The 12955-nt window shown below is 42.1% G+C and overlaps 1 protein-coding gene across 23 annotated transcripts in view; it reads left to right on the forward strand.

The window, feature by feature from the left end:
* Nucleotides 1–12955, forward strand: part of CACNA1C (calcium voltage-gated channel subunit alpha1 C) — a 761926-nt gene that overhangs the window by 620032 nt on the left and 128939 nt on the right. For all 23 annotated transcript variants that reach the window (XM_040463016.1, XM_040463040.1, XM_040463017.1 and 20 more), the window contains 2 exons: nucleotides 8293–8453; nucleotides 9400–9625. In XM_040463016.1, coding sequence (XP_040318950.1) covers nucleotides 8293–8453; nucleotides 9400–9625 — 387 coding nt within the window. The remainder of the gene's footprint in view (nucleotides 1–8292; nucleotides 8454–9399; nucleotides 9626–12955) is intronic.

Consider the following 12955-nt stretch of genomic DNA (forward strand, 5'->3'; position numbering starts at 1 on the left):
TGTTGAGATCCGATTTGTGACCCAGTATGTGATCTATTCTGAAGAATGTTCTATGTGCACTCAAAAAGAGTATGGATTCCACTGCTTTAGGATGAGTGTTCTGAATATATCTGTTAAGTCCTTGCAGTCCAGTGTTTTATTCAAAGTCACTGTTTCTGTGTGCTGATTTTCTGCTTAGATAATCTGTCCATTGTTGTAAGTGGGGTGTTAAAGTCCCCTACTATGGCTACTTCAGCTTTCTTTTGGCGACCATTACCATGATATGTGGTTGTCCATCCCCTCACTTTCATTCTACAGATTTCTTTAGGTCTAAAATGAGTCCCTTGTACACAACATATAGATGAGTCTTGTTTTTTTATCCATTCTGATACCCTATTCTTTTGATAAGAGCATTTAGTCTTTACATTTGCATTTAGTCTGTACATTAGCATTTACATTTAGAGTGATTATTGAACGATATTAATTTAGTGACATTGTGTTAACCTGTACAGTTGGTGTTTCTGGTGATGTTCTATTTTCTTTCTGATCTTTGTGGGTTTTTTTGGTATTTTTTCCTCCACTCAAAGAGTCCTCTTTAATATATCTTGCAGGGCTGGTTGGGTGGTCACGAAATCCTTTAGTTTTTGTTTGGGAAACTCTTTATCTCTCCTATTCTGAATGACAGCCTTGCTGGATACAGTGTTCTTGGCTGCATATTTTTCCCATTCAGCACATTGAATATATTATGCCACTACCTTTTGGCCTGCCAAATTTCTTTGGACAGATCTACTCTGAACCTGATCTGTCTTCTCTTGTAGGTTAAGGACTTTTTTTTTCCATTGCTGCTTTTAGGATTTTTTCATTGTCTGTGTATTTTGTGAATTTGACTATGATATGTCTTTGAGATGGCTGGCTTTTGTTGAATTTAATAGGAGTTCTCTGTGTTTCATGAATTTCAATGTCTGTTTCCTTCTCCAGAGTAGGGAAGTTTTCAACTATAATTAACTCAAGTAAACCTCCTCCTCCTTTTTCTTTATCTTCTTCTTCTGGGACTTCTATAATATGAATATTATTATGCTTTAAGGAGTCACTCAGTTTCCTAAGTCTGCATTCATGATCCAAAACCTTTCTTTCCCTCTTTTTTTTTCACCTTCATTATTTTTCATAATCTTATCTTTTATATCACTGATTCATTCCTCTGCTTTGTCCATCCTCATTGTCATTGCATCCATTTGGTTGTGCATCTTGGTTATTGCATTTTTTATTTCAGCCTCACGAATTTTTAGTTCTTTTTTCTCTGCAATAAGGGATTCTCTAGTGTGTTCTATGCTTTTCTCAAGCCTAGCTAATATCCTTATGATTATTTTCTTAAATGCTGGTTCAGACATCTTACTTATATCTATATTGATTAAATCCCTGGTCATAACTTCTTCCTGTTCTTTATTTTGGGGTGAATTCCTTTGTCTTGTCATTTTGTCTGGGTCACTAGTTTTGGTGGGGGGGGGGGATTGTTAGAAAAGCCTGCTCCTATATTCCTGCTCCTGAGAGTGATAGAAGAGGTCCAAAAAAAAAAAAAAAAGAAAGAAAAGAAAGGAAAATAGATCCTATTTCCCCTAGAGCTGAAGCTTTTGCAGCATCCTATGATCAGTAGACTTGATGCATGCAAGGGGTTTGTGCTGGTCTTCTGGGGCTGTGGCCTGCTGCACTGAATCTCAGACTGACTTGTCCTAGTAGAGATGCACCTGCAGGGTACAGGGGGCAGAGCTTAGTGTAAGCAACTACAGCCTCCACTTGCTAGTGCTGTTTTGCTCACTGAAGTTGATCAGTGCTGATGGGTGGGCTAGGGTGGGGGGAATAGTGTCACCCCACTCTCTTGTCCCCGGAGTGGGGAGTTCATGCCCACCACTCTTCAGAAAGCCCTCACAAAAGAACAGACAAGCACCTCTTTTGTGTTCCTAGCCTCTTCCAGATCCCTGCCTTAACCCTGCCTGCGACCGAGCTGTCTGTCTGCCAGGTAGAACAGTACTCCTGTGTTTTATCTCAGGCATGCGGCTAGGTTTCAAAATTACAAATTTTAGAGATCTGTATGGCTCAAACACATGCTGATCCTCTGGGAGAGGGCCTAGCCAGGTTTTTGCCATTTGCTGGTTTGTCTCAGAAAATGGTCACGAGATCGTGTAGTGGTTCAGAGTTTATGGTAAAGAACAGCACAACTCCAGACAAAGGTTTGTTGTCCTTAGGCAGTGTCTTTTTTCCTATGCCAGGGAACAGGGAAGCACATTGGTGCTGCCACTTTTTTTGTCCCCAGAGGGGACATGCCACCACTCCCAAATGCACTCCAAGCAGGGAAACTGTTTATCTCTGTGCAACCCAGGGAATTCTCAGACCATGCTGCCCACTCCTGGGTCTCTACCTTCCTTCCCCACCAGAGCACCACCAAACCCACCAGGCATGACCCTAGCAATGGCACAGACCTTCAAAATTTCAGCTTTCCAAGTTAAGGAAGCCATAGAGAGAAAGACAGATACCATATATTTTCACTCTTATGTGGGATCCTGAGAAACTTAACAGAAACCCATGGGGGAGGGGAAGGGGAAAAAAAAGAGGTTAGAGTGGAAGAGAGCCAAAGCATAAGAGACTCTTAAAAACTTAGAACAAACTGAGGGTTGATGGGGGGTGGGAGGGAGGGGAGGGTGGGTGATGGGTATTGAGGAGGGCACCTTTTGGGATGACCACTGGGTGTTGTATGAAAACCAATTTGACAATAAATTTCATATATTGAAAAAAATTTTTCAGCTTTCCACTGCACTGCTCTCCTTTTCCCAGACAGTGGTTTTGGGGGAGAGTTTTTCTTGTACAGTTCCCTTCGTGCACTTTCACTCTTTCCTTCTATTTCTTTCTCTTTTGCTACTCTCTACAATATCAGAATTCTGTCCCCATTGTGGCATCTGCAACTCTTCTCTCCCCCAAATCAACTGTCTGCAGCTCCTGTCTTCCACAGTGTGGCTGTTTTCTACCTCTTGTTGTGCAGTTTTGCTCTCTTAGCCTTCAGATATTGGGTGTTCATGATGGCTTGATATTTATCTGTGTTTGAGGGATGAGGCAAGCCTAGGGTCCTCCTAGTCCTCTGCCATCTTAACTCCTGTTTAATATAAAAATTGAGATATTTTACATTAATTTTTGTACTAAATCTTTGAAATACAGCGTTTATTTTACACTTACTACATGTTTCAGTTTGGATTAGCCAATTTCAAGTGCTCAAGAGCCACATGTGGCTAGTAGCTACTGCACCAGATGGGGTGGCCCTAAAAGGTCTGAGAAGATACAAAATGGCAACCCTCTAGTCTAGATTCTACAGTCCACTGATGTTGTGTGTTTAAGGAATAGCAAAGCAGGGCAATGGATTGAAAATGTCATGAAAATTATCAAAGTAGATCTGGAATTATTTCAGTCTGCTGCTAGGATTTCCACTACAGATGCAAGAAGAATGTATCTTCGTACTTTCTGCCTGATTATGGCAGCCATGATTGAATGGGAGCATACAGGAGAAAAGCATAGTAGTACAGGGGGGAAATGGAGAGGGAATTCTTGCAACTCAGAATAACTTTGTAAACAGTGAAGATCCTGTTTTACTCTTTAAAAAGATTCTAAAATTTAAGTTTTAACAAAATGTCCTGATCATTTTCTCAGTTTAACAATGACAAATAAGACAATTTGAATTTCCAGACATTTGCAATACAGAATGATACAAAGTCATGGTTTATTTAAAAGAAATATTAGAAGAGAAACTTTAGAGGAAACTCAGCAAATTATAATCAAGTTATAATGTTCAGGCAATATTAGGGGATTCCTTTTGTAAGCCAAGTCTCCACTTTGAGGAATTAGTTACAATAACGAATTTTGCAACATTTGGGCATCATGGTTCAGAATAGGATTTAAACAGTTAGGGAACAAGTTATTTATAAAGTCTTATGCAACTTGCAGGGATTAATCAGATAACCTGTTGGAGTTTTCAGATCTTGACTTTACAGAGTTCTGAAGTGAACCCCATGGGGTTCTAAAATCTGGAAGGACTGTCTTGCCCCATCTTCAGTGAAATGAGCAGCAAGGACAAGGCACATATATAAATTTTCCTAATCTCTGATAGTCCATTTTAAGTTACTTACATATAGTATAAAAGAGTTAAATTTAATCATTTTCTGTGTTGCTTGTTCCCAGTTAAAGAAAAGATAGGAACTTATTCTAGCCACTAGAAAGAGCCTGAAATGTCCACCATTTTGCTGTTGTCTACTCTTCTAGATGCCTGACAAAAATTATATGCCAAGCAAACTCTTTTAGTAACACTGCCCTTTCCTCACCCCACTTTCATCCCTGGGTCACAAGAGCTCCAGGCTCTCAAGTCTTGTCTTCAGCAAGACGTTAGTAAATCTGCATAGAGTTTGTCTCTGCTGTTCTACCAACCTATCAAATGTCCTTACCATGTGAAATGGACTGCACTAAGTACTGTGGGTCTATAGCAAAGTGTAAGGCATAGTCTTTTTCCCTCAAGGATCCTATGATCTCACTGGAGAGGCAAGAACCATATACTAAAAGATAACTGACAGTATGGGGAAATGAGAAATCATTTCTTTTGAGTAACCTTTGCTGGCTCCTCCACCCCTGGCTAGGAGGCCCTTTGGTGTGTTCCTGTGGCACCTCTGTGAAGCCTGCCTTGGTGGTAAGCAAACTCTTTCATTGCTTACAAGGGTCTTTAAGCATGAGTTTTATGCAAAGACTGTCTATCCTGTTAACTGTTGAATATCTATTACCTATCCCATGATAGGTGTTTAATACTTATTTCTTTAATGTGTAACTAAAATGAGTAATGCAGACAATAAGTGTGACAGGAGTACTAAGTCTGGGAAAACTAGAAAATTTCACCACGGAGAAGCTGGGACTTGAGCTAAGCCCTAAAGAATGGCAGGACATAGGAAAGGGAAGATCCTGGCAGTTGTGGGAACAGTCCATGTAGGTGGAAAGGCAAGAGTAAGGCCCAGAATTAGGAAAAGGTAAGGTGGATCCCAGGGTGAGTGAGCAGAACTTTCCCATGGGGATGCAATGATACAGAATTTTGAAGAAGTAGATTAGGCACATTCATGTCCACCTTTCTGTCCTATGTCTATATATGGGAACTTCTATTTCTAGAGTAAATGACTTTTGTGCTTAGTGTGAAGGGAACATGAATAGCAGGCAAATTTCTCCTCCCTATTTTATCATTTAATTTCTATATCCTCCGTGTGTATGTAAACACACAAATAAATTTACACATTCTAATAAATCATTACATTTATTATACAGTAGGAAGTGTTGCCAGGAAACCAGTTGTCAAGCAAAGCTATATTTTGAAGAGTGGGAGGTGTATAATTATCTTTAAATACTTTCTCTGGATAGTAATTACCCCCACCCCCACCCCAGCCCAAATCCATGTGACTCCCCTGAATGGATGTACACAGGAACAGCACATTTAACAGCCACTACCCTATCCGACAACCACTCCTTCAGCGAGTCAGGCAGTTCTAGACCCATGGGATAGGCCTGACTATGTGGTACCTCGTATCCGAAACTTGGGACAAGAGGAACTTAATCAAGTTCTCAGTATTAAACTGACTCCAAGTCCATTTTTATATACTGTAAAGAAATGCAAACTTGATTCTTTGGACTCTGAATCACAATTATCAGTGATTTCTGTAACATAAAATTATATCTATTTAAAATATTCTTTGAAACTACAGTGTAAGCTATTTTAAGACCAGATAGAAGTTTGTCCTGAAAATTCATTTTTTGGAAAAAATTGCACCAAATTTTTCTACAGTATTAATAACCACAATAATAGGGAAGAATCAGTGTCCTGTCCTGTCAAGATAAGACTCCTCAGTACCGAGAGCTGGCAAACTCCAGAGGACCACCAAGAACCCCTTGTCCCACTCCTTTGCCCCTCTCCTCAGCCTCCCTCATCTTCATTCTTACCCAGGGTGGTATGTCTAGGGAGATGTAAGCCTCCCTACGTGCATTTCGAAACCTTGATTTTCTGAACCCAATGCATTTCTTCTCTATATAGTGAATTACCCCCAAGTAGCATGTAAGTATCCCCTACAAAGAGATAGCACACACTAGAGATGGCATTCAAGTACCCATGATGAGGTAGGGTCAGATCAGAACACTATGTGATTAATTCTTCCTTCCCTCCCTGTTCTGCAAGCCAAAAACTAAGTTCTGTCTGCAGTTCTGAGGAAACAGTTCTCTTCTTAAATGTACTTCTCACTTTTCTAGTCTCCTAATAGATTTTAACAAAGATTTGGTAACAGGATTTTCCACAGACAGTAGGTAGACAATACAGAGTGAAAACATAAATGAAGTCAAGCTGTCTTGAAAGTCAGTTTGGGGGTGGGTGGATGAATCCATAGTAGCAAGGATCTGCATTTCTAGAAACGTAGAATACAGATGTGAATACAGATATTCATGGACTATTGTTCCAAGATGCTTCTTTGTTCCTTCCCTGCCTTCTTTATTACCCACACAGGGGCACTGCCTTCTGACTGCCTGTTGGGTCTCTCTATATACATGACCTGCAAGCACTTCAAATCTATTTCCTGAGCTGGGCGCCCCTACTTTCCCCTCATAGCAACCTCCCTGCCCAGAGCACTGCTTCTCCTTGTCTGTACCTATATTGGCTAGAGGTGCCACTCTCCAAATCACCCCAGCTAGAAGTTTTGGCTGTCTTTCCATACCTTTATCTCTTACCTTTCACATCCAGTCAAGCTCAAAGTCCTATTGATTCTGCCTCCAAAATTGTGGAGTGTCAACTCAGTGTCCTCTTTTCCATTAATAAAGCTACTGCCTTCATCATCTCCAGCCCAGATGGTCAAAAGAATATTTCTCATACTACCTCTGATCTAGAAGTTGTTTTGTTGTTTAGTTGGTTTTCTAAAATCAAATTCCATCATTCTCTCTCTGGAAATCATTAAGGTGGCCTCTGTAAGTCTCCCTCCCAGGCACTTCTCCACGATCCCCTTCCTTCTCTCCTTTGTTGTTACTGTCAGCACTTATTAAATGTTTGGTCAATGGAACTACCAAACATAGCTATGTATTTTCTCTGTATCTAATAAGGATGAAATTTGGGAAAGCTATAAACTCCTGCACCATAGAATTTAAAAATGTGAGTGACTCCTTGGTTTAATCTAGCTTAATGGTTCTCAACCATGGTTATAGATTAGAACCCTCTGGGGAGCTTTAAAAAATAGCCAGCCCCCAGAGAATCAGATTTAATTGATTTGGAGTTGGAGCCTAGATACTAGTGGAAGGTTATGATTGTTTTTTTAAGCTTCCCCAGGTAATTTTATGTACAGCCAGGTTTGAGAATCATTGACAGAAGTCCCTAACCAAGAGACCAAAGGAACATTTTAAGGACCATAGCTAAGCTTCCAGGGGTCCATGTGCTGTTGTATGAACTAGTATGCAGAGATGTGTGTGTATGTATGCGTGTGTGCGTGTATGCTCTTTTCTGAACAGAGGATCTAAACATTCATCAGAGTCTGAAAACATTCCATAACCCCATAAAGGCAAAGAACCTCTGATCCAGATTCAGCCCTTACACTTTACAGATGAGGCAGCATCTGGGCGAGAGACTGGGCTGGGGTCGGGGGAGAACCAAATCTGGCTCTGCCACTGTGTGATATTAATCAAGGTATTCAACCTCCATGGCCCTTAATTTACTCCTCCTCAAAATCAGGATAACACCTGCTTTTCAGGGTTATTTAAAGAATTAAAGAGAAGGCATGGAAAGTGCCTAATATGGTAACAGGCATAGATGAAGTTTCATTAATGGTAGACATCACTAGTCCTATTCCTACCATCACTACTAATAATTCTCCTAATACTTGCAATATAATTTTGAATAATGCTATTATTATAAAAAATATCTATTTATACCAGATGCAATATATGGTGTGTATATATATATATATATATATATATATATATATATGGATTTTATTGATCTGCACAACAACCCTGTGAGCTTGGCCCTATTCCTGTTTTACAAATGGGAAAAATCAAAGCTTACAAGGGGCAGGGCTACACCTGAGGCCACACAAGTGACAGATCCTGGTTAACTTGACATGAAGCTTATCTGTTTGCCACCAGATTGTACTGCTCTGGTGAGGCCAAGTCCATTAAGGGAAGAAAGGAAACCACTATGGTACCTTTCATATTGCAAAAAATCTGAATTTCACAGTCACCTCCCTCCGCATCCCTCTCTCCTTGCTCCTTTTCCAGCCGCTACTGGCGTCGGTGGAATCGGTTCTGCAGAAGAAAGTGTCGTGCTGCAGTCAAGTCTAATGTCTTCTACTGGCTTGTGATCTTCCTGGTGTTCCTCAACACACTCACCATTGCCTCAGAACATTACAACCAGCCCCACTGGCTCACAGAGGTCCAAGGTGAGAGGCAGCCCCTGGCACTATCCTGCTTTACTCTTGTTAACTTAGCCCTAAATCCCAGGGAGGGAATGGTCACAGGCACAAGGTTGATGGGAAAGTTGCCAGTGGCCGTGGCTCTTGGCAGGCACCATGCTGGAGATACCAAGGGCCTGACAGCTTGCAAGCCCAATAGTAAAATGTGCAACCTCATTATAAACAGATGTGGCTCACCTGTGTAGGCCCACACCATCTGCCTACCCCAACAGTCACCGTTGGGTCCAGGTGACAAAGACACATGCTGCCCCCTGTTTGGCTATCTCAACCCTTGGCTGCCAACTTCCCAGAATGGATTTTCAATACAATAGCCTGCAGGTGGACCTGCCAGAACGTGTGAGGATGAGGTGAGCAAAAAGCCAAGAAAGAGGACAGTAGTGGCCTGAGCACGAGGAGCTGTCCTCAATGGGCAGTTAGTACCCTTCCCTGAACCCCTAGAAGAGGACCTCCTTAGCCAGTGCCTCAGCTCCATGCCCAGGGAGTCAGGCAGACACAGGGGCTGCATTCCAGAATGCTGGGAGGTGGACAGTCTCCCAGTGTAGAGGGCAGATGGGTGACTTGGCTCCCCCTTTTGGCTGATTGGTTTGGGCAGATTACTTACCTCTCAGAACCTCACTTCTCATCTCTGAAAAGCTGCTGGGAGGAATAAAGAAGATCAGCACACAAAGCCTTTGATGCATGGTAGATCCTCGATACATATTTACTGTGATTATTACTAGATACCCCTTTCTTGTCACTTTGGCCCCAATTGTTCTGTTCTGGCAGCAACATACGGGAGAGGTGTCCTGGCTGGGAAGGGAAGCATCTGGCTTTTTCTCCAGTGGTGATAATTACTGTTTTCTTTCTCCTCCTCCCCCCTCTCCCCACTCTCACATCTGTGTTGGGATCCTACCCCCTCTCTTGAACCCACCAGACACAGCCAACAAGGCACTACTGGCCCTTTTCACTGCGGAGATGCTGCTAAAGATGTACAGCCTGGGCCTGCAGGCCTACTTTGTGTCCCTCTTCAACCGCTTTGACTGCTTCATCGTGTGTGGGGGCATTCTGGAGACTATCCTGGTGGAGACCAAGATCATGTCTCCCTTGGGCATCTCTGTGCTGAGATGTGTCCGGCTACTGCGGATATTTAAAATCACAAGGTATTTGGTTTCTCACCTTCCTTTGGCCCTGGAACTCAGGTAGAAGTTCTTCCAGAAGGCAAGGGAGGCAGAAAGTCCTGGGTGGGAGAGTAGCTGCTGTTTCTTAAGAGGTCTATCCTTGGATCATATATGATGGAGAGGAATTTTTCTTCATTTAGATGACATATCATTTATAAGTACCTTTGACCACTGCTACCAGAGACAACTCAGTGGCACAAACAAATTTGGGATTTATTTAGTTACATAAAAGAAGTATAGAGGGGTACCTGGGTGGCTCAGTCAGTTAAGCATCTTACTCTTGATCTCAGCTCAGGTCATGATCTCACAGTTCATGAGATTGAGCCCTGTGTCGGGCTCTGCACTGATACTGTGGAGCCTACTTGGGATTCTCTCTCTCTCTCTCTCTCTCTCTCTCTCTCTCTCTTTCTGCCCCTTCCCTGCTCACATGTGTCTCTTTCTCGCTCTCTCTCTCAAAATAAATAAATAAACTTTTTTTAAAAAAGTGCAGAAGTGGGCATCCCAGGTTAACTGAAGAAGACAGAGACCTCGTCCCCTCTGTCCTTTTTTTTTTTAATGTTTATTATTTTTGAGGTGGGGGGAGGAGCAAAGAGAAAGGAAGACACAGAATTTGAAGCAGGCTCCAGGCTCTGAGCTGTCAGTACAAGCCCAACCTGGGGCTCAAACCCACAAATGCAAAATCATGACCTGAGCCAAAGTCAGATGCTCAACTGACTGAGCCACCCAGGCACCCCTCCCTGCTGTCCTTTGCTTTGACAGCCTTAGAACCACCTTCCATTCTCTGGGTCATTAGGTGGCTTTCAGAGATTGAGCCATCATGTATGAATCAAGGCAGGGAGAAGAGAAACAGCAAGGGACCAAAGCAGACACCCGTCCTGGCTGAGTCAGCCCTTCCAGAGCTCTTTGAGAGATCTTACCAAAGGATCTGTTTTCATGGCCACCCCAACTGTTCGAGAGACTGAGCAATGTGGTCTTTTTCCTGTGCATGTGCTGTGAAAATGCAGTCCAGTTTCCTTAACTGAGTAAGGATGATGGCTATCATGGCACAGATGGCTTTCACCCCTCCTTCCTCACATTCACCCCCTCTCCGTCTGCCTGTCCATCCACCCACCTGAAGACTACAGTCTCCCCAGCTCTCGGGGTCAAGCAGTGATTCTCATGAAGAGGAGGCATGGGCGGGGGCATGGGGCCAGGCAGCATGCTCTAGGACAGTCATTTCGACTGTGCTGTGACCTATTTGAGTGGTGAAATCAATTGATTGAATCACAACCATCATTTTTAAGCAGCTTTATTGACATATAATTTACATACTATAATTCATGCCTCTAAAGTGTACAGTTCAGTGTTTTTCTGTACATTCACAGAACTTTGCAACCATCACCACAATTTAGTTTTAGAACATTTTTATCACCCCAGAAAGAAACCCATACCTACTCCTCATTCTCCCCACATTCCTCCCAGCAGCAACCAATAAAATTTACTTTCTATTTCTGTAGATTTCCCTATTCTTGACAATTTCTATAAGTGACATCATGCAGTCTGTGGTGTTTTGCGACTGGGCTTCTTTCACTTATGTAATGATTTCAAGATTCACCCATGTTGTACCATGTGTCAGTACTTTATTCCTCTTTATGGCTGAATAATATTCCATTCTGTGGATACGCATTGTGTTTGTATGTTCATTCATCAGTTGATGGATATTTGGATTATCTTTACCTTTTGGCTACTATGAATAATGCTGCTATGAATATTTATGTGTAAGTTTTTGTATGGATTTTCAGTTTCATTTCTCTTAGATATATACCTAGGACTAGAATTTTTAGGTCATCTGATAACTGCACATTTAAGATTTTGAGAAACTGCCAAACTGTTTCCAAAGAGACTGCACCATTTTGCATTCCCACTGGTGATGTATATGGGTTCCAATTTCTTCACATTCTCATTTTCAGTGAAAGATTTAAATAGAATAGGAAACTCTCAGAAGGCCTCACATGAACATAAGCATTGTTTCTTAAAAATCTTTGAGATATATGTCTGAGTTGCAGTAGGTTGTGGTCAACCTTGAAGGGACATATCAGAAACATGTGAAAGGGAGGAGGCTCAAACTCTGACAAACCTCCTCTTTGTAAGAGTCTCTGCTTTGGGATCCCAACTGATAATAGGGCCACTGAAACCATCAGTTGTATTGTATTGGGAAAAGAGGGAGTGGGCTCAGTATCTTTCATTCAGGGATTTGAAGGTAACCATACCTGCTTGATGTGTTCTGAACATGGCTGTATGAGTAGTCAGGGCTTGCAACACTGCCCTCAGTTTGTTATTCTCTTTATGGCTCTCTCAGCAGCCGCCAGCACACATTCCTGGGGTGCTGTCGAAGGTCAGATGAGAGAAGGCATTTAAACAGTGCCAGACCCAGGGACACTCAGCAGCCAGAAGACTTATTATTAACCTGTTTATTATCTTTGTTGTTATTTGGAGGACGGAGAGGTGGGGCCCTGAGAGCCACCTACACATATACAGTCTCTTACTTCTGTTTCTCTCCCATGTTCCTACTATGCATCAAGCTCTGAGAGATAAGGGAAGAGAGGTATGGTATGACCTGAACCCAGGAGAAGTTTAAAGTCTGGCTAGGGAGATGGAGTTTGTGCATATGAAACCATTGAAAGAAAATCTAAGACAGAATAAAATGAGCTGGCAAATGTTGGGACAAGGATGGGAATACGTGCTATTAGAAGTTGGGAAAAGGAGAAAGTCCCTGGGGAATGTTTAATGTCACAGGATGGACTTCAAGGACATGCAGAATTTAAACCCACAAGTTTAATGTTCCTGAGCAAACACCTCCCTTCCCCTCACCCCAGAAAAAACTCTTTCTGTATGCCCTGAATATCTTGACATTACAGAAAACCCTTGGCTTGTTACTAAAAGTAGTAGAAATATAATAACAATTATTGTTAATATGCATCAGTACTTACTCTGTGCACCTAGTGTGGTCTGGCTTTTTTCACTTGACTCATCCTCACAATTAACTGTAAGAGAGGGTCAGAGGAGTGTACTATTATCATGATTCCCATTTTATAGATGAGGAAACTGTGGTTTAAAGATTTAAGTCACTTACCCAAGCCACACAAACTGCTCAGGGATGAATCTGGGATTAAGTAGCAGATCTGTGTCTGACCTCAGGTTCTGTGCTCCTAACCATGACCATAAACTGTGAAGTTGACTGCTGAACTGTCTTGTCTTTATCCCAGAGGTGTGCCTTAAAGGATTTTTACATATGGATTCTTGTTGTTGGATATTTGCTGATTCTACCTGTTC

Source organism: Herpailurus yagouaroundi, unplaced genomic scaffold (assembly GCF_014898765.1).
Source record: "Herpailurus yagouaroundi ecotype Mexico unplaced genomic scaffold, PumYag 355, whole genome shotgun sequence".
NCBI lineage: Eukaryota > Metazoa > Chordata > Mammalia > Carnivora > Felidae > Herpailurus > Herpailurus yagouaroundi.